Source organism: Notolepis coatsorum, assembly GCF_963971535.1.
Source record: "Notolepis coatsorum genome assembly, chromosome: 12".
NCBI lineage: Eukaryota > Metazoa > Chordata > Actinopteri > Aulopiformes > Paralepididae > Notolepis > Notolepis coatsorum.
The window spans coordinates 96,196,525-96,219,399 of record NC_140176.1 but is presented as its reverse complement, the minus strand read 5'-3'; the positions used below and the strand labels follow the sequence as shown (position 1 = coordinate 96,219,399).

Below are 22,875 nucleotides of genomic sequence, written 5' to 3'. Positions count from 1 at the left end.
TCAGGGCTATGGTATCAGTGCTGCCGCCTCGTCGTGGATGAGTCATTGGCGGATGACTCATAAACCCGCATGGAGAATAATAATAGCAGCAGCCCACCCTCCCCCTACCACTCCTCCCAATACAAACACACACACACACATGGACACACACACTACTTGTGCGTGTAACACACACTCCTACGCGGGTGAATAGTTCCCCTGTGCCCGGCCTTCTGGACTGGGCATAACAGTCAGAGACCACAAGCCTGGCAGGGAGCTCCATTACAACTGATCTTGTACCGTCGTGTGCTCCTCCCAAAGAGAGAGGAGAGAGAGAGAGAGAGAGAGAGAGAGAGAGAGAGAGAGAGAGAGAGAGAGAGAGAGAGAGACTAAGAGCACCTCCTCCCAGAGAGAGAGAGAGAGAGAGAGAGAGAGAGATAGAGAGATAGAGAGATAGAGAGATAGAGAGATAGAGAGATAGAGATAGAGAGATAGAGAGAGAGAGAGAGAAAGAGAGACTAAGACAAAAGGAAATACAATACAATGAAGAGAAGTGAAAGACAGGCAGAAAACTCCAGAGAGGAAGAGAGAAACATAAAGGGAGAGAGAGAGAGATCCACAATGAAAAACAGAGGGAGAAAGAGAGGTGATAGGAAGAGAAATAGAGAGGGATAGAGAAAGAGAGGGAGGGAGAGAGATCCACAATGAAAAACAGAGGGAGAAATAGAGGTGATAGGAAGAGAAATAGAGGGAGAGAGAGAAAGAGAGGGAGAGAGAGAGAGAGAGAAACACACAGCGATTGAGAAAACAGAGATACACCAATACAAAGAGCGCTCTAGCCTGTCCCCGACTCACTAACCAACCCACTAGGAGCACCAATTAGCTGTGTGTGTGTGTGTGTGTGTGTGTGTGTGTGTGCGTGCGCGTGTATGTGTGTATGTGTGCTTGTGCATGTATGTGTGCTTGTACATGTATGTGTGTATGTGTGCTTGTGCATGTATGTGTGCTTGTACATGTATGTGTGTATGTGTGCTTGTGCATGTATGTGCGTGCTTGTGCATGTATGTGCGTATGTGTGCTTGTGCATGTATGTGTGTATGTGTGCTTGTGCATGTATGTGCGTATGTGTGCTTGTGCATGTATGTGTGTATGTGTGCTTGTGCATGTATGTGCGTGTGTGTGCGTATGCTACCGGTGAGTCAACAGTAACGACTGCATTACAGCAGATCAATAGCAGGCCACACAAACACAGAGGGGGGGGGGGGGGGGGGGGGGGGTGAACAGCACCCCTCGGGGGAGAGAAAATAATGCACACGCCGCCGCTCTCTCCCCGCTAGAGAGAAAGAAAATAATAATAAAGACATGGGACGGCCCCAATCATGGCAGAACAAACCACCCCGATAACCGCCACGGCAGGCAGCTGCGAGCGCTGGCGCTAAGCTGCACGTCGGTGGAGAGGGTGGAGCTGTCAGAGGGGCGAGATGGATTCATTAATCAACCTTTGTTAACCTGGAAAGACCGCACTGGGACCGAGTTCCTTAGCGGACGGGGTGGAGTGGTGGGTTCCGTGATGTAGGTTACGCACACGCACACACACAACCGGAGTGAGTTTTGGTGAATGTAGAGGGGTCTGTAATTGTATGTTGTGCATGAACGAATCCCTCGAGGGTGTGGATAAACTGGATATTCAGGTTAAGCTCACACACGTGGGGAGGAAGTATTGCTCTTCAAACATTCCCGACTGATCTTCCAGAACACATCCTGTTCAAACGTTCCCGACTGATCTTCCAGAACACATCCTGTTCAAACGTTCCCGACTGATCTTCCAGAACACATCCTGTTCAAATGTTCCCGACTGATCTTCTAGAACACATCCTGTTCAAACGTTCCCGACTTAATCTTCTAGAACACATCCTGTTCAAACGTTCCTGACTGATCTTCCAGAACACATCCTGTTCAAACGTTCCTGACTGATCTTCTAGAACACATCCTGTTCAAACGTTCCCGACTTAATCTTCTAGAACACATCCTGTTCAAACGTTCCTGACTGATCTTCCAGAACACATCCTGTTCAAACGTTCCTGACTGATCTTCCAGAACACATCCTGTTCAAACGTTCCTGACTGATCTTCCAGAACACTTCCTGTTCAAACGTTCCTGACTGATCTTCCAGAACACATCCTGTTCAAACGTTCCTGACTGATCTTCCAGAACACATCCTGTTCAAACGTTCCCAACTGATCTTCTAGAACACATCCTGTTCAAACGTTCCCAACTGATCTTCCAGAACACATCCTGTTCAAACGTTCCTGACTGATCTTCTAGAACACATCCTGTTCAAACGTTCCCGACTGATCTTCCAGAACACATCCTGTTCAAACGTTTCCGACTGATCTTCCAGAACACATCCTGTTCAAACGTTCCTGACTGATCTTCCAGAACACATCCTGTTCAAACGTTCCTGGGAGCTTACAGGGTTCTGACCCGTGGTGCGGATGAAAAATTGCTATTCCGTGACTTTCCCATGCCTATGTGGGAGCACTTTGATGACACAGTATAAAAAAAGAAAAGAAAAAATGTTAGATAATAAAAATTAAAAAAAAATAAGATTCCTTCCTGGTTTGTTAGATTTCTTTCAGCTTGGGAATAAACAGTGTGGAACAACACACTGAAACAACAGTTGGCCCCCGCTGTGGAACAGCAGCCATAACAACAGCTTGAGAACCACCAGTTCATTCAATGAATGTGTGTGAAATATTTGTAAAATTCCTTGAATTCCCAGAGACTTTTTATATATAAAAAAAAAGAAGAAAAAATAACTCAGAATTCCATGATATTCCAGGAATTCCACGACCTGTGGGGGGCTAGACCCTACTGTCTCACCGTGGTGGGGGACTAGACCCTGGGACTACTGTCTCACCGTGGTGGGGGACTAGACCCTGGGACTACTGTCTCACCGTGGTGGGGGACTAGACCCTGGGACTACTGTCTCCCCGTGGTGGGGGACTAGACCCTGGGACTACTGTCTCCCCGTGGTGGGGGACTAGACCCTACTGTCTCACCGTGGTGGGGGACTAGACCCTGGGACTACCGTCTCACCGTGGTGGGGGACTAGACCCTGGGACTACCGTCTCACCGTGGTGGGGGACTAGACCCTACTGTCTCCCCGTGGTGGGGGACTAGACCCTGGGACTACTGTCTCACCGTGGTGGGGACTAGACCCCTACTGTCTCACGTGGTGGGGGGCTAGACCCCTACTGTCTCCCCGTGGTGGGGGACTAGACCCTACTGTCTCCCCGTGGTGGGGGACTAGACCCTACTGTCTCCCCGTGGTGGGGGACTAGACCCTACTGTCTCCCCGTGGTGGGGGGCTAGACCCCTACGGTCTCCCCGTGGTGGGGGACTAGACCCTGGGACTACTGTCTCACCGTGGTGGGGGACTAGACCCCTACTGTCTCCCCGTGGTGGGGGACTAGACCCTGGGACTACTGTCTCCCCGTGGTGGGGGACTAGACCCCTACTGTCTCCCCGTGGTGGGGGACTAGACCCTACTGTCTCCCCGTGGTGGGGGACTAGACCCTGGGACTACTGTCTCACCGTGGTGGGGGACTAGACCCCTACTGTCTCCCCGTGGTGGGGGACTAGACCCTACTGTCTCACCGTGGTGGGGGACTAGACCCTGGGACTACTGTCTCACCGTGGTGGGGGACTAGACCCTGGGACTACTGTCTCACCGTGGTGGGGGACTAGACCCCTACTGTCTCCCCGTGGTGGGGGACTAGACCCTACTGTCTCACCGTGGTGGGGGACTAGACCCTGGGACTACTGTCTCACCGTGGTGGGGGACTAGACCCTACTGTCTCACCGTGGTGGGGGACTAGACCCTGGGACTACTGTCTCCCCGTGGTGGGGGACTAGACCCTGGGACTACTGTCTCACCGTGGTGGGGGACTAGACCCTACTGTCTCCCCGTGGTGGGGGACTAGACCCTGGGACTACTGTCTCACCGTGGTGGGGGACTAGACCCTGGGACTACTGTCTCACCGTGGTGGGGGACTAGACCCTGGGACTACTGTCTCACCGTGGTGGGGGACTAGACCCCTACTGTCTCCCCGTGGTGGGGGACTAGACCCTACTGTCTCACGTGGTGGGGGACTAGACCCTACTGTCTCACCGTGGTGGGGGACTAGACCCTACTGTCTCACCGTGGTGGGGGACTAGACCCTACTGTCTCACCGTGGTGGGGGACTAGACCCTACTGTCTCACCGTGGTGGGGACTAGACCCTGGGACTACTGTCTCACCGTGGTGGGGGACTAGACCCTGGGACTACTGTCTCCCCGTGGTGGGGGACTAGACCCTACTGTCTCACGTGGTGGGGGACTAGACCCTACTGTCTCACGTGGTGGGGGACTAGACCCTACTGTCTCACCGTGGTGGGGGACTAGACCCTACTGTCTCACCGTGGTGGGGGACTAGACCCTACTGTCTCACCGTGGTGGGGGACTAGACCCTACTGTCTCACCGTGGTGGGGACTAGACCCTACTGTCTCCCCGTGGTGGGGGACTAGACCCTAAGACTACTGTCTCACCGTGGTGGGGGACTAGACCCTAAGACTACTGTCTCACCGTGGTGGGGGACTAGACCCTAAGACTACTGTCTCACCGTGGTGGGGGACTAGACCCTACTGTCTCACCGTGGTGGGGGACTAGACCCTGGGACTACTGTCTCACCGTGGTGGGGGACTAGACCCTGGGACTACTGTCTCACCGTGGTGGGGGACTAGACCCTGGGACTACTGTCTCACCGTGGTGGGGGACTAGACCCTGGGACTACTGTCTCACCGTGGTGGGGGACTAGACCCTGGGACTACTCTCACCGTGGTGGGGGACTAGACCCCTACTGTCTCACGTGGTGGGGGACTAGACCCCTACTGTCTCCCCGTGGTGGGGGACTAGACCCTGGGACTACCGTCTCCCCGTGGTGGGGGACTAGACCCCTACTGTCTCCCCGTGGTGGGGGACTAGACCCTGGGACTACCGTCTCCCCGTGGTGGGGGACTAGACCCCTACTGTCTCACCGTGGTGGGGGACTAGACCCCTACTGTCTCACGTGGTGGGGGACTAGACCCCTACTGTCTCACCGTGGTGGGGGACTAGACCCCTACTGTCTCCCCGTGGTGGGGGACTAGACCCTACTGTCTCACCGTGGTGGGGGACTAGACCCTGGGACTACCGTCTCCCCGTGGTGGGGGACTAGACCCTGGGACTACCGTCTCCCCGTGGTGGGGGACTAGACCCCTACTGTCTCCCCGTGGTGGGGGACTAGACCCTGGGACTACCGTCTCCCCGTGGTGGGGGACTAGACCCTACTGTCTCCCCGTGGTGGGGGACTAGACCCTGGGACTACTGTCTCCCCGTGGTGGGGGACTAGACCCTGGGACTACTGTCTCACCGTGGTGGGGGACTAGACCCTGGGACTACTGTCTCACCGTGGTGGGGGACTAGACCCTGGGACTACTGTCTCACCGTGGTGGGGGACTAGACCCAGGGCTGTACGCTAAGCTTTTTCACTAGGGGCACACTTGTCCCTAAATGAGAAATTTAGGGGCAAAGAATATTTTTTAGGGGCACATTTTTAAATAACTATTTTACCATTATAGTAGGGCTGGGCGATATGGCCTCTAAATGATATCACGATATTTTGACATTTCCTCTAAAGCACTTAAAAATGCTTGATTTAACCCTTTGATGCATACAGTCACGCCAATATGATGATTATAATAAGTCCCTGCAACATACGTTTGCATTATTAAACCATGAAGATGCTTTAAAAAATAATTTAATGAAAATGTACTAAGAGTAGTCTACTGACACACTAATAAAAAAAATTATTTACATCTAAGACAATTTATATAAAAACTCTTGGGTGCCTTTTACACAGTACTGTGTTTTCTATCCACTTTAGCCAAACACACATATATATATATATATATATATATATATATATATATATACACACACACACTACTGTGAGAAAATAATAATCACACAGACTTAATGATTTTAGAATATTTCAGATAATGAAATTAAATGTTTATATCATCAACTATCCAGTTAGTATTTATACTGTGTGTAACATTTGGCTACTTTAAATCATTGAATGTAGAGAGAGAGCGAGAGAGAGAGAGAGAGGGGGGGGGCGAGAACGAACAAGAGAGCCAGCCCCCCCCTTCGGGTTTTGTTCTAGGTTCGCGTTTTGATCGTCTAAGCTGCCGTAGGTGATGACGTCACACTCGAATGTAAACAGGAAGAGATGGAGATGGAGACACACGGAGAATGGAAATTGAATGATATACAGAAATGAATAACCAATAAATATGAAGTTATGTTTAAACTTCTGTTGTCAAGCGTTGTCAATATAACCCACCCCCTTTCCTCACGAATGGAACTAGTCTTGTGGAGTCCGCTTTGACCGTTGTCCAGGGTTAGCAGAGATCGCTAGTTAGCTTAGCATAATCCTAATGGATACCTTGGTTAGGAGCTACCGTTAGCTCATTGCTCGTGTCAATTAAATTACATGTTATTAAAGGTCCGCGCTGGTCTGTCTAATTAAATTACAACCGCAACATTATATTGCACTGTACAGCCCTGGTTGTAGGCTAATGTTTTACTACAATTTGTATGGATTAATTTAGGAGTGAAATGCGAATGAAGGGTTGAAATCACCAGCTTGCCCCCAGATATTATTTTAAACTCGCACGGACCAAATTAGGGGGCAATTTGCTATCATATCATCGCACTGTACAGCCCTGACTAGACCCTGGGACTACTGTCTCACCGTGGTAGGGGACTAGACCCTGGGACTACTGTCTCACCGTGGTGGGGACTAGACCCTGGGACTACTGTCTCACCGTGGTGGGGGACTAGACCCTGGGACTACTGTCTCCCCGTGGTGGGGGACTAGACCCTGGGACTACTGTCTCACCGTGGTGGGGGACTAGACCCTGGGACTACTGTCTCACCGTGGTGGGGGTGACCCCGGGCATGCGGACGTCCAGGGAGATGTTGTGAGAGTTGGTGAGGATCACTGGCTGCTTGGGCAGGGCTGTGCAGTCGCTGGGGTCCGACGATGGGGGACTTTCCTGGTACCTGGGGAAGGAGGGGAGTACAGGAGGAGTCAGGTGATGATTATTACACAACTACACCTCGTCCTCTCCTGCTACTTCTAGGTCACTTAAAAAATGTTTTTTTTAAAGAACGGGAGTGGTTCTTGTATAGTAAATAGATGGATATAGCAAGATAGCATAATGATATATAGTATAACTGTATATTGTATAGTATTGTATAGTAGTGTACATAAGACCCAGTGCCTCATCCGTAGCTAACACTGTATTGCACTATCGCAGGACCTTAGCATGTCGTTACCATACTTTTTGTAAACTTTATGTAAATTATACCTGTTATGTCTTATTCTATGTCTTATTCTTATTTGTATTACTTGTATTATTGCACAATTGCTGCGGGCATGACCACCTGCATTTCACTGTATGCTTGTATGCCGTGACAAATAAAACTCTTGACTCTTCTCGCTATCCAGTACCTTATGGCATTCTGGGCTACTGTAGGCTTGTTGCCTACAGTAGTCAACAATACCGCTGCACATGCGTGTTGTATCCATGGCAACAATGTATCCATCACCAACCACCTGACAATGTGTTATGACAGACTAGCAACAATGTATCTATCACCAACCACCATTATGTATGACAGACTAGTGTTGTTGCTTTTGATTTAACGTTATCCATTTGTTATTTTACCACGATTTGCACCTTTGGGTTTCATTGTATATTTGTTATTGTCTGGCATTGTGATTTGCACCTTTGTCTTTTATTGTATATTTGTTATTTATTTCTATTGTCTGGCATCGTGATTCACCCCTTTGCTTTTTATTGTATATTTGTTCTTTATTTCTATTGTCTGGCATCGTGATTCACCTCTTTGCGTTTAGTCTTTTATTCTATATTTGTTATACAAATCGGTGTTGTCACAATGAGTTTATTAGTCATGGGAAATTCCACATCACTCGTCTAATGCACTCCTCCCACCCCAGTGGCAACAATACATTATGTCACATTATGTACATTATGGTACCAAATGTATTATGTCATAATTCCCCAAATAAGGGAGTCCGGCTCCAATCTGGGAAAATGAATGGGTTTTTAAAAGATGGCCTCTAGCTTTGTCTGCGGTCCACACAGGCTCTGTACCTTGAATGAAGTCATCTAATGACGATGTCTCTCTCTAAGGCAGGGGATTTAGAATTTTAGCAAGAAAGACAACAGTAGCCAAAACGAGCTTAGAATTGCAGCACAGGTTCGCTGATGTCACCTGCTTCAGTGCATTCCATCAATGGGGCCGTAACAAAATCAGATCCTTGTGGCTAGTTAGCTAAACATGTCTCACCAGCACTGCACTGTAGAAGCACTAAATGACTGGTGAACGAGAAAGGAAAACGTATTTAGTGCAAGAAACACTTGAGGTCTATTAGTAAATAATAGAGACTGATGAGTTTCAAGTTTTGTTTTATTTGTCACATATAAGGTACATGTACATTACAGTGAAATGCTTGGTTCTGTATGACCCTCTAAAGATTGTGCTTCATACAGTAAAAAAGAAAAAAATAATAAAGACCAAACACTATACTAAGCACAAAATGCAAAGATGAGGTAGAGATGTAGTGCAAATCTTTTAGTAATAAATAGATCAAATAGATCAAATATGGTGTAGTGTTAAAAAGTGTTTAAAGTGAATGTTAAAAGTCTCATCTCTATTGTTTGATATCGTGATAAATACTATATAGTTTAGTGTCTATTGTTTTGTCGTACTGTGGCCCTTTAGAAGTTGTTGATGGGGGTTCCTCGTGGCTCACCACGCAATCGCAACATCCTGGGTCCGTCACTCACCGACTGACCCATCAAATAAGTTCAAGTTTCAAGTTCTGTTTTATTTATTTGTCACATATACAGTACATGTACATTACAGTGAAATGCTTGGTTCTGTATGAGCCCCCTGAGATTGTGCTTCATACAGTAAAAAAAGACCAAACACTATACAAAATAATATACAATACTAACGTACAAAATGCAACAAAGTGCTCAAATGAGAATAAAGCAGAAGTGCCCTAAAAATATATATATAAAAAAAAATTATGTTTTGATATGTCTCTGCACCGTTGTCACCCAGACAAAGTATTGCACATGCATTGTATTTGAAAAAAAGAGTGTTTCTGATGGTAATCTCAGAATCCCCCATAAGACAAAGCGGGGCTCGCAACTCATTAGTAGTTCCAAGGTGTTTATTTGACAAAAAGGCAGATGCAACGTTTCGACCCTTCCGGTCTTCTTTAAGCATGAAGACAACACAACACTGACATCTTTTTATACAGGAAGTGAACTAAATTGAATATCAGCCCCACCTGGTGATCAGGGGCGGTCCCAAGAACTCAAGAATCTCAGAATCCCCCCATAATATATAGATATAGATATATTTGTGGCAGCCCACTGCGAGATCAGACAGGCCTGCAAAATGTCCCTCGGGATGAATAAAGTATTTCTATTCTAATTACATTTCCCAAAATGACGCGACAACAACACGATCCAACGCACCTCTTCCGTTGCCAGGTCACAGTCACCATGTCACTATGTAATTTACCACCATATATGTACAGCCTCTCATGAGATTAGATAAATACAATTCAAGGACACTCGCAGTGCCCATAATTGCTCAAACATTGCAGACAACGTGTAAACAGGCCTCTCTAGATACTAGGTTTCGTCGAAAACAAGGAAGTGCCAAGGGGCGTTCCGTGGGGCTGTGATCCAGACCAACAAAGCCAAAAGGCAATTTAAGCAGTTAACCCTTTTCACTGCCGCACTACCAAACGGTTAACCCTTTCCCTGTGACAACACACAGAAGGTTAACCCTTTCACTGCCACACACAACAGCAGGTTAACCCTTTCACTGCCACACTACAGAAGGTTAACGATAGTAAAGGGTTAACCTTCTGTAGTGTGGCAGTGAAAGGGTTAATGGATAGTAACTTTCAATAGTCCAACGGATCAATTCCTCTACTATATCAGGCCTGGGGGAGGGGATACTGGGAGGGGATACCGTCTCCGGAAGACGCTGGCTGGATCCCCTGAGGCGCGGCATTAGAAGTGTGGAGCGCTCCGTTAATGAGTGTGTACCGAGCAGGCGGAGGAGGAGCGTGCTAACAGCTGATGGCGAGCGGGGAGGGAGCCACGGCGCCGGGGGGAGATAACAAGGCTTCTAGCAGGAATCGGAGAGGGGACGGGAAAAAACGCAGTTCCTAGAAATTGTCCGATTTATAGAAAATAATGCCGTGAAAGGAGAAGGTTTGGAGAATGAAGTCACTTTGTTTGTTTTTCCTGTAGTTTGTGATTAATTAACACCTATACACTGCCTTTTTGCTGAAAGATATGTTGGAAATTAACTTCTACTTATATATATACTTCTATATATATATATATATATATATATATATATATATATATATATATATATATATATATATATATATATATATATATATATAATTTCTAAGTAGGCTTAGTTGATCAAATAAAAAATAGAATTCTATACAATTGAGAAAAAAAAGAGAGCACAAATGTAATTCCTATCACTATATAACCCGTCAAGCGTTCTCTTTAATAAGTCATTCTAATATTAACTTTTAGAAACACTTTGAATAGATAAACTGCCCCTGGGAGCCTCACCACCGCGAGCTCTCACAACAACAGCTGTTTCCGTATAACATGGTACATCATGTCGCCGGTATCCGTCACGGTGTCCACTTTAAAAAACACACACTCTATCCCCCCCAGAGAGCAGCCCAGATAAAGAACACCTTCCTCCGTACCTTTTGAACCTGTAGAGGGGGTTCTTCACATCCAGACCGTGGCTCGGGCAGACGAGCGCCGCCAACAACAACGCCGCCACGCAGAAGAGCGCAAGGACTCCCATCTCCCCTGTCGCTATAGCGATGCCGCTACTACTGCTGCTGCTGCTGCTGCTGTTGTGACCGCCGAGTCGAGGAGGCGGAGAGGAGGAGAGGAGCCAGGCAGCGCTGCGCTGTGTGACTGGGATCAGCCTGCGAGTAAACACAGGCAGCGGTGGCAACAAAAAAGAAAAGAAAAAAAATCCCAGGTCCTGGATCAGCAGCAATGAAGTAGTCCAGAGGGAGTTACGGCTGTTAAGAAGCAAGAGGAGGAGGAGGAGGAGGGGAGAGGAAGAGGAGGAGGTGGAGAAGACAGTGGCTGTGTGAGTGGTTCTGCCAGCCACTGTGCGATGCAGCCTTGCAGGGCTAGAGGTGCTGGCTTTGTTTTCCTTTCTTTATGACTGAACTGTGCTCACACACTCGCACACACACACACACACACACACACACACCCACACACAGAGAGGCGGGACTCCCCCCTAGTCAACGCCCCCTCCCCCTCTCTCTCTCTCTCCATCACTCACTCTCTCTCCGGTCTTCTCTTCTCACACAAGTGGCTGTTCTGGACGCGTGGACTCTCCTCTGCAGTAAAGTTCTTTACAGAGAGAGAGAGAGAGAGAGAGAGAGAGAGAGAGAGAGAGAGAGAGAGAGAGAGAGAGAGAGAGAGAGAGAGAGAGAGAGAGAGACAGAGAGACAGAGAGACAGAGAGACAGAGACAGAGAGAGAGAGAGTAGGAAGAGACAGACAGAGAGAGACAGAGAGAGTAGGAAGAGACCGAGAGAGAGACAGAGACAGAGGGAGAAAGACAGAGAGAGAGAGAGAGAGAGAGAGAGAGAGGGAGAGAGAGAGAGAGAGAGCAGAGGAGGAGGAGGAGGGGAATATGTGAGGAGGAGAGCCTGTCCGGATCTGCCCTTGCTCAGCTCTCACTCAGCTCTCCGCTAAAGGAGAGGAGATAAAGAGAGGCAGATGAAAGGAGCGGAGAGGAGGGAGGGAGGGAGGGTGAGGATGCAGGAGGAGAAGCAGAGTCTATGCTGGCACTCACTTTGGGGAGTTGGAAGGCACATCCCTTCTTCTGGTACTGACGGAGCAGGGAGGGGGGTCCGTCTCGGGTCAGAACCTGTGGGGGGGGGGGGGGGGGGGGGGGAGAACAAACTGAATCAGATGTGCTTGTTGTGGGTTTGGGGGGGTCTTGTGTCCTGATGAACACAGCACTGACGCTAAAAACAGTGTGGTGAAGCTAAGACGGACTCTCTTTAACTCTTTCAGTGCCACTCACGAGATTTCTCGTGTTTTTTTATAGGTGGTTGCGTGCCACTCACGAGATTTCTCGGAATTATTATAATATTTTTTTTTTGCGATCTGAAAAATTATTGCATCACCCGAGCCTACCCGAGTATAGCCGAGCTGCGCCGGTGATCACTGTGGAAAAAAGCGCCCCCTGTCGTCTCCCAGATGACATAAGTGATTTTGGAATGGACTCAATGAAAATGAATGGGGAAAAAAATCCGGTACTCCACATTTTCCAGTTCACTGATCCAGCCGGGGTTACCACAGTTCATTCTGGAGCCTCAGATCCCCGCGGATCATAGAGATCTACTGTGTCGCGTTGGATCCATACACGTATCGATTTTTTCGAATGGTGATCAGGAATTGGAATATACCAGTTGGATACCATCTGATGTCAGGTAAGGACTCTATGTTATCAGTGGTAGGATAATCGGAGTAAGTTTGATGAAGTTATAAGCTGTTTTGTGAAATGTCTTCTTTCGGTTTCACTGTAAAACTCTGTGAGGAAATCAACGGAGCGATTATCAGTGCGCGGCCGTAATGTGCTTGCGTGCATGTATAATATTGATCATCTAGCGTTTATTTGAAAACGATTCATAAAAAGGCAGACGAATATCAACGTTGTGGAATATTCCACTAAAAGACGATTTTCATAGAATGCTCCAGAATGAGCTGTTTTTTATATCAAAACGGGGGCTTTTCTAACTGCTCTGAAATGGAAACGACGCGATAAAAAAACAATCTGTCTTCACAGCACTGACTGGAAAATAGTCTTTGATAATGCGATGGGCAGATTAGACACATAGCCATAATTTAAAACATAGATTAGGCGATATTAACGTTAACATTGGCGCCGATGGTGGCATTCAAGTGGTAAAACGGAAAACCAGGCGTGGCACTGAAAGAGTTAATGTATTCCCATTATCATAAGTGGCAGCCCTGCCGTGTTCTCCATTAGCGTTAGTGCCCATGCTCTCCGATGATTGAGGGGGCGGAGGGGCAAGTTGATTCACATGCTATCTGTCCCGCCCGCTTCCCCCTATTTCATCAAATATTTATACATGTTGTTGACACAGAGTCGTGATGGAACCTCCGCATCAGCTAGTGCCACAGCACGGGTCTCAACGTGGGGGCTCGTCCGGGACGAACGAGGATGATAAAGCCACAGGGAACGAGAGAGAGAGTTGTGTCATGAGAGAGTGAGAGAGGAAGAGAGAGAGAAAGAGGAAGAGAGAGAGACACACAGCAATTGAGAAAATGTAAATATACAAAAAGAGAGAGAGTGTGTGTAGGTGTGTGTGTGTCAGAGACAGAGAGAAAGGACATTGCAGTAATCCAATCAGAGATTTCCGCAGCAAAGAGGATTCCTGGCCTTAAAGGAGATCTACTTGGGCACCAGCAAAACTAGACAACTAGTATTCAGAATGTAGAGTGGATTCCTTCAACAATGAGAGTGAGAGCCAGTGGTTTGGCTGAATGTATTTTCTCTTTGCATGCACATGGCTAACAAAAGTCCAAGCAAGTTCAGGAGGCAAAATAATAAGTTGAGAGAGGACTAGTCCATTTCTATGGCTGGGGGAAATAATTGATTTACATGATAATCACGATTCAATCATTTCAAAATCTAATCACAAATTCCACAAATCGATACATTTTCAAGTTTTTCAGTCTTGTAATAATTAGGGATGCACCGATCCGACTTTTTCAGTCCCGATACCGATACCTGGGCTTTGGGTATCGGCCGATACCGAGTACCGATCCGATACCCATTGTTCAATTAATAAACTGAAATAGACTGGGATCATTATTTTGTGCAAGGCAACATCAGGCTTGACTTAAAACATTACTTTCATAACTTAGTGAAACAAAATGTAAAAAATTAACAGATATAAATGTACTGAATTGCTATTTATTATTTTATTATTATAAAAAATATATATATTAAAATATTTGTATCCGATATATATATATATATATTTTTTTTAATACTTGTTGCAATCAGGAAAGCGCTTTAGATAGCCTGCCTGTAAAACAAACGGAAGAAAGTTTTGTTTTGTTCCAGAGGCCATTCGAATGGTCAGTTCACTAATATGCACCTTTTGACCCCTTGATTTAAACCTTTTTCACCAAAGTGCACTTTTTTCCCCCCTACTGACCGAATTTATTTATTGGACTCGACAGATCAGCTATATAAGGATCCTGTTCTAACAGTGTCATGTCTCTTGTGCTTTAATAGTGTCATGTATGTCTCTTGTCCCCTGTTTTGTCTTGGATGTGTATAAGTGCAGCTGTTTGCCGTATTCATGCCTTAAGTTATTTTAATAAAAAAATATTAATAATTTAAATTACAAAACAAAAAGGTGAAGTATTTTGGGATAACCATCAGTACTGACATCGTACCCAGAGACCAAAGAAGTGGAACAACAATCTCCTGTAGCAAACATTCCAGCCAACCGACGTATTCTCTACTAAACTTCCAGCCAACTCTGACTCAATAACTCAGTCCGGACTCCGTAGCCAATTCCATTTGAAAAGATCTGGGCGCCGCCCGATGTTGTTGATAAAGCTTTCGATACATGATCCACACAATTGAGCCCAGGTATAACATGTCATCCCGTCGACCTGTTAACGAGAAAGCGGTGCCTCAACTAGACCAAGAGGTAAAAGAAAAGGTTGTGGCAGCAGCCTTGCACCAAGCAATAAGCGGAGCACTTATTATGTGGTGCGAGGACATCCAAGAGCAACGCAGTCCTTTGTCACCTTCAGATTCAGATTCCTTTATTGTCACTTATTTCAGTACTTTTAGCAAGAACAGTGTAATTCTATTTATTGTGGTCCTCGACCATAGCAGCTTCTATCTTAATAAGAGATTCTTAATAATAAAATAAGATAAAAATACAATATACATTTAGCATAGAATAAAATAAGATGACTAAAATAAAAATTACTATATACAGTTCTAAAAGTGTGCAGATAAAATAAAATAAGATAATACAATACATTTAGCATAGAATAAAATAAGATTACTATATACAGTTCTAAAAGTGTGCAGATAAAAATACAATAAATTTAGCATAGAATAAAATAAGATGACTAAAATAAAGATGACTATAATACAGTTCTAAAAGTGTGTATCAGGATGTAGATATTATACTATATACATTTTAAATAACAAAGATGGCTATGTACAGTTAAAAAAGAAACTGCTCACTATATCACCAGTGTCTGGCAGCTTGAGTCTCGTGTTCTACAAATTAGAATAATGCACGAAAGCCACAGGTGCAATGCAAATGTGAATCAAATGTAAGCTAGTACGTCTTTACGTATATAGCACCTTTTCCAACGATATTGCAACGTGCTTCACAAGATACAGAAATAATACAACATACATCAAATAACACAATAATGAAAACAAGTTGCATCACATAACATAAGAATATAAAAACAGCTAAATGCAAGAGGATAAAAAACATTACAGTACAGCCCCTAAACAGGGAAGGCATGTTGATAAGATGTGTTCAGAGTAGTTTTTTAAAAGACGTTTACAAGATTCAGCCGATCTAACAGAGAGGGGAGGGAGTTCCAGATGGACGGGGCCCTAATGACAAAAGAGCAGAGGATCTGCCTGAGGGAGCAGGGACCAGGCATCAGTGTTTCCCATTAATTACCTAGACTGTGGCGGCCTGTGGCGGTCTAATTAGTCCCGCCACAGTTTTATAATGAACCAAAAAAAAAGTTAAAAAAAAAGAAAAAGAAAAATCTTTTTTTAAATATAACGTTTGCCAATAGGGATGTATCAGTAGTATTGTCAGTGGTAGTAGTCGTAATAGTAATCCACTATATTTTTTTATTTTCTAAAAAAATAAACCAGTTCAACACAGGTAACCACTTTTGCTTAATTTCTTTGATGGCTCAAATGTATGCTCTACCAGTGGTTCCCAATCCTCTCCTCGAGACACCCCAGCCGCTCCATGTATTTGTTAAATTCCACCACCAGCACACCTGATTCAACTAATAAAAGGGCTAGTTAAGTTGAATCAGGTGTGCTGGTTGGGGAATTTAACAAATACATTGAACGGCTGGGGTGCTTCGAGGAGAGGATTGGGAAGCACTAGTCTAGTCGATTTTGTGTTTTGAGCACAAAGTTCATCATAGATCTAGCCTCTTTATTTTGCTCTCAAAGTGCACCAGATTGATGCATTTAACTTTAAAATGTACACAAAAACCACAGTCTCACAAAATCCTGTGGGAAACTGATAAGAGCTACAGGCAGTCTCTATCTATCTCAATCACCTACTCGAGATAGAAGCCTGTGGCCGCTCGATATCCCCCAGCGAGGTGCTAAACTCGCCAAGTTCTCGAGTCAATTACTATTTCTTGTCAAGCTTACTTCATAGTCACTGGTTTAATTATATCCAGTTGATATGAAATGTAAGCATAGAAGAGTTGTTAACCTCTTCTTGTTTGTAATAAACCGAATGTATGTCTAGGAGAACTCTTATTGCCTATAATAACAATAATATCATTATTATCATTGTTATCATTATCATCATTTTATTAAATGCCTGTTATGCTGCTTCTCTGAAAGCCTGATGATCTTACGTCACCGTAACCGCCAATGTCCTCATTTGTGAGGGATGGTCTGTAATTATTATTATTACCATTATTATTATCATCAATTTACGAAAGAACCCTTAGCGTACTAACACGTAATCATTATTTGCAAGCTTGGTGATATTACTTCACCGTTTAATAAGTTTTACTACTGCCAATAGCATATTTAAGCATTACATCACACGCAGGAGTGGTTTGTGACCAATAAACCATGCCTAGGGGTGGTCGTTAGGCCCGAGGCGCAGCCGAGGGTCGTTAGACCCCCCTAGCAGCGTTTCCGTTAGCCGGTAATTACCGGTTTTTGACCGGCAAAATCTGTTGAAGTCCGACATATTTAATCTCTCCGGTCATAATGTCCGGTGAAAATAATTCCCTCTAAACACAATTAGATTATTTGAATTGTATTAAAATAGGCTAAAATTAAATAGCCTATGCGATGAACGAAACAAACAATCATTAAGCAGCCGGTCTAATAATGACATTGTCTCGTCAGCGCGAGCTGGCTGCTGATATATTTGCGAGAAGCATCCATCTGCCGGCCGGCAGGGTGCAGTACTCCAATTCAGCCATTGGCAATTCAGCTGTTGGGTGGGGGCGCTGCTGAGCGGTTTCCAGACCGGACCTAAAAACACTGCTGCTCCATGCTTCACGTAAATATATCAGCAGCCAGCTCGCGCTGACAACAGAATGTCATTATTAGACCGGCTGCTTGGTGAAGCAACGATGAAACAAATGATTGTTTCGTTTTTAGCCTATTTTAATACAATTCAAATAATCAAATTGTGTTTAGAGGGAATTATTTTCACCGGACATTATGACCAGCACCAAGTCGTTGGGAGGTGGAGATATAAATCACGCAAACCCACGATAATGTTCAGTTCTTAGCTTGATATAATTAATATAAATGTCCAATATAACGGAATTCGTTAGCTCATAAAAATGTGATTATAACAGACTGCTGTTTATTAAGGTCGGGCAGACTGCCCACCGACACCTCAAGTCGGCAGCAGCACGAAGTCTCGAGGGACTTATTTTATTTGGAATATATTAATGACTGTATATACGCAAAAGTAGCCTAGTTTTAAGTTAAAATATTATAAATGCCTTGATGATGTCATTCTTTATATAGGCATATCAATTGTTTTTAAGCTCAATAAACTCTGACCGGAATTTATCCCATTTGTCCGGTAGATTGAAATCTACCGGACACTCAGACCTGCAAAAAAAAATTCTAACGGAAACCCTGCCCCCTAGGCATGGTTTATTGGTCACAAACCACGACTGCACGTGGTGTAAAGCTTTTATACAACTGCCAGATTCATCCAACCTTATTTCTATACAATAAACACACATTAATCGAAGATTTATTGAAAAAACCATCCGCCAGAAAAAGTAGTTCCCACAACTACAAAAAAGACAAGTTGCCTCCATGTGGAAGCAGCTTGAAGTGCATCCAACCAAACTAACACATCCAACTGTGTATTATTGGAATGATTGAGAGAAGTTGCCTCATGTGGAAGCAGCTTGAAGTGCATCCAACCAACTAACACATCCAACTGTGTATTATTGGAATGATTGATTGAAAATTTAATTACCAGATGCAGAATGGGTACAATACAGTACGGCTCAATACACACAATTGTTAAGGGAATGCAGACCTACTTTCCATAGAACTTCATTCTTAGATGCTATATATATAATTAGGTAAAACAAATTAAAACGTTTTCTTCGCCCTATTTTTTTATTTATTTCTTTTAGCCTAAACTTAACCAGTTGGAAACCAGGGGTACAGTAATAAAATTAGCAATCAACCAATCAATCAATTCAATAGACCATGCTCACTTAAAACAGCGCTGCTTCTCTCTCAGTCTGACTCCCCCGCTGTTGCAGACAGGAGTGTGTGTGTGTGTGTGTGTGTGTGCGTGTGTGTGTGTGTGTGTGTGTGTGTCACAGTGTGTGTGTGTGTGTGCGTGCGTGTGTGTGTGTATGTGTGTGTGTGTGTGTGTGTGTGTACGTGTGTATGTGTGTTTGTGGGTACGCCAGCGTCGGACAGTGTGAGAGAGAACGCTGCAGTCAGTAGAAAGAAGGAAGTAGAAATTTAAATCAATCAATTAATCTATCAATCAAACCGCGATTTTTCTTTTGTTCTAGATTGTCTCAAGACCCATCAATTACATCATCCAACATTGTTTAAAGGACTAACACATTCCCCTTGACAGAATCGCTTCATATTTAGTCGTTATGGTGCTTTCAACATAACCATTTGTTGTCCGCGATCTTGTTTTCTCCCGGAGTGAGCCGGGGAGGGTTATGTGATTCGGTTGTGGGCGGGTCCTGAGCCCAGGACCGTGGATTGTTGCCAATAAAGACGTGTGAATGGCCAATCAGAATCGAGAAATTTGCATGCCGTTGTATAAATATATATATATAATATATAACTTTAGCTGAAAAGCATTAACCAGCAATTGATTCAATCTGTAGTACATGCTGCCAGTACATAGTCACCTTTAAGAGGAAATCAGGGCGCGGCCAGCTTCGTGGCCCATTGCTGGCAGAAAGCAGTGCTCGAACTCAATGGATAATTATAAAAAAGTCATCTTTATTTCAAGTTACAAAAAAAGACTGTATTGGAAATGTCCAATACAGTTTAAAAGATTATATAAACAAAACAACTCATCTCTAAGATAGCAATAGCCTAACACGGCTGGTGTCTGCAAGCAAAATCCTGCATCTCAAAAACTCTGTAAAATCTGATCTGGGATCCAGCGAGCTGGTCCTTATATACGGACTCAATACCTTGTTGCTATTAGTCCAAAAACAGTGATGTCACTTCTACCATCCAATCAACACATAATTCAGCAAGGATGAACTCCCCCCCCCTTCTAGTTGCTACAGCAACCGGGGAAGCAACGGGTCACGTTTTTTGGGAAAAACCCCCGGTCTGTTATCTGTTTCTAGCTGGAGCGGAGGCCCCAAGGTCTCCACACATTCCTCTGGGGTCCAGTCAGTATTGAGAAAATGCAAGCAAATGCAAATGCCCTGTGTACAATACATGACATACACTTCTTGCATGAATAGTCTAACACGCCTATATATACATATACATATATATATACATAATCATTTATATCATAATCATAATAATACATCATACATGTGGTTTTTAAAGTGTTATGATGGCACTCTCTTCCTCCTCTCTCTTCAAGACAGGCAAGGGTTAATTTTGCAGGCTGCTCCGTCTAGGTTAGTGCTGTGAGCTCAGTGCTCACCTCCCTACACATTCTTGTTCAGCCCAGAACTCTAACGGAGACTGGAGCACCCCCCTGCCTCTGTTTCCATTCTGACTGTAACATAACATTTAACTGTAGTATAGTTTTAAAAGTGTATAAAAAATATACAGGTGTCACTCGTTGACTTGTGGCACTTAACACCCCCTCTGTCATCTTGTTCTGTCATTTTCCACTGTCCTAATAGCGTCTGTACGGGGGGACGAGATGGCGATTGCAGGGTCACGTGGCTGTGACTCTCCACACCCCCTCTGTCATCTTGGTACCTCGGTACCCTGGTAGCCGGCGGGAAGACTTGCATCTGTTGCTCCCTGGCTGGACGGCTCGATAGGATAGGGGCCACGTCGTTGCTTGGTATCCGGCGGGAAGACTTGCATCTGCTGTTCCCGGCCAATGCACCCCCAGTTGTTGTCGTCTGAAGAACACAATGTCATGGTTCTTATGGTCACCCCCTCTGACCTCTTGGATCTCTTCCGTAGTTTGAGGTAGGTCGAATTGTCACTTCTCTGGCGACCCCACGGGTCCCCGAGAATTGTAGCAGCAGTCCTCGATCGAAGTGTGGTTGGCCTGGTCGTGTGACCCTGTCCGTAGGCCACGCAGGACATCACAGATATAGTCCACAGAGGACTCATTTCTTTTCTCTCTTTCGGGTCCATTCAGGGCTCTCGTCGCCCTGTAACCTGGGTCCAGGCCGATGTCTCTCTGTCTCCATGTCACAGGATATGCGGGCATAATATCCCCTTTTTCATCGCCTGCCCATTCTCCTCCAATCCTGAGCTCCAGGAGAGCTTTCAGAGAAGGCCCCTTGCTGATAGGTCTCAGTTTGGCCTGCTTAGCTCTCTTGTTCGGTCTAGGAGGTTCGTCCCTTGGGTACCGAACTCTCTCCCTAGATCTTGATCTAGATGAGGACCTTGAGGATGCTCTGGAGCTTGACCTATCCCGGTCTTCCTCCATTTCTGAGTTCTGATCTGGGTCAGTATATTCCTTTTTGCTATTCGCTGTGTCGTCCACTGACTCTGGGGGACAGCCCCCCCGTCTAAGAATGCTCCTGGCCCGAGATAGGGCAGGTTCTGATCCTTCCGGTCCGAACTGTACTGTCGGTCTCCTTGGTGTATCCTAAGGAGGGAGGTCGGTTCATTCCAGGATCGCAACATATTCACTTTGATCATCTGATCCTTTATAGAGCGTACAGCTCTCTCTGCCACCCCGTTCGTATTGGGCTGGTAGGGTACAGAGTATTGGGCCATTACACCCGCTTCCTCCAGTAGTTTCAGTCCTGCTTTCAGATACTGCTATTCGTCCCGGTGGCACTGGTTCAGGTTTTGTCCCCCTTACCATCGCACATTGTTCACAGGCCTTTCGGACTGTTCTCGCTCTTTGTTTAGCTTTAGGTATGAGAATGTTGTTGGTTCTCAGGTATACCAACATCCTCTTACTTCCGACATGTCCAAGGTTATCATGTACCTGTCTGATCATGCGAGTAACCTCGTCCTTCGGTACTCTCACCATGCCTTTGTCTTCCCAGGCCGTGGGCATGACTAAGGCCAGTCTTTTGAGGTGTAGCCCTCCGACCTTAAGTAGTTTTTGGGCCAGGGTATCCGCTCTATGGGGATGTTCCTATTCCTAGGGTTTTTTCCCTCGAGAGCTTTGCCTTTCAGTTTGGACGTCATCGATGTATATGGTGACGTCCAGACCTTTCAGAATGTCCTCTATGACTCCTTGGAACACATTCGAAGAGTTCTTATACCCTTGTGGTAATACTGTCCATCCATAAGACAGCTCGTTCCAGGTGAACGCCGTCTTTTGGGTGGATAGGGGGTCGATAGGTACTGACCAGAACCCATTAGCCAAATCAATGCTAGACTTCCAACATTTGTTGGGCAGATTCCTGGTTGTTTGTGCTATGTTTATCATTGTCCTGGTATCTGAGCAAGTTCTTGCGTTCAGGGCAATTAGGTTGTGCACTAATCTCCATGATCCATCGGGTTTGGGGACTCCCATTACAGGGGTATTTGTTAGAGCAGAGTCCAACATAGTCAATACGCCCATTTGTTCCAATTCCGTGATTGTTTCCGTCCACTTCCTTCTTGCACAGGGGGTCAACCCTGTGTTGTGCTTGTCTCGGTCCAGACTGGGTAGTTAGTGACTGTTATGTCTGGTCTTAGCTCTGGCTAGTTAGCCTGCTGTAGACTCAGGCTAGGTAGCCTCTTGTAGACTCAGCTCCTGCTGATAACACCAGCCTGTATGATTACGCTGGTTCCACTTCCGTCACAGTAGCAGGACTTATGCAGGACTTATTCTGACTTTAAGTAAACATTAGGTTACTTCTAGTTCAGGTGACCTGTTACCTGTTTTCTACTTAAGTTCTGACTCTAAGTAAGCATTATGTTACTTCAAGTTTAAGTGACTTTAAAGCTCCCTCGGCCTTGGACTTTAATGTTCCCTCGGCCTGCTAGTCGCAAGTCGTTTTCTACTTAAGTTTTGACTAAGTAAGCATTATGTTACTTCAAGTTCAAGTGACTTTAAGGCTCCCTCGGCCTTGGACTTTAAGGTTCCCGCGGCCTGCTAGTCGCAAGTAGTTTTCAGTTTAGACTCCAAGTAAGCATTATGTTACTTCAAGTTCAAGTGACTGTAAGGCTCCCTCGGCCTGCTAAACTCTAAGTAAGCATTATGTTACTTCAAGTTTAAG

At 45.3% G+C, this 22,875-nt stretch overlaps 1 protein-coding gene across 3 annotated transcripts in view; it reads right to left on the bottom strand.

Moving 5' to 3' along the window:
* pam (peptidylglycine alpha-amidating monooxygenase) overlaps positions 1-22,875 on the bottom strand; it is a 285,043-nt gene that overhangs the window by 191,778 nt on the left and 70,390 nt on the right. For 2 of the 3 annotated variants that reach the window (XM_084326103.1, XM_084326105.1), the window contains exons 2-4: positions 12,041-12,115; positions 10,921-11,250; positions 7,004-7,130 (exon numbers count right to left, since the gene is read on the bottom strand). In XM_084326103.1, the coding sequence (XP_084182229.1) occupies positions 7,004-7,130; positions 10,921-11,024 (231 nt within the window). In that variant the 5' untranslated portion in view covers positions 11,025-11,250; positions 12,041-12,115. The remainder of the gene's footprint in view (positions 1-7,003; positions 7,131-10,920; positions 11,251-12,040; positions 12,116-22,875) is intronic. The other variant, XM_084326104.1, reaches the window with a different exon arrangement.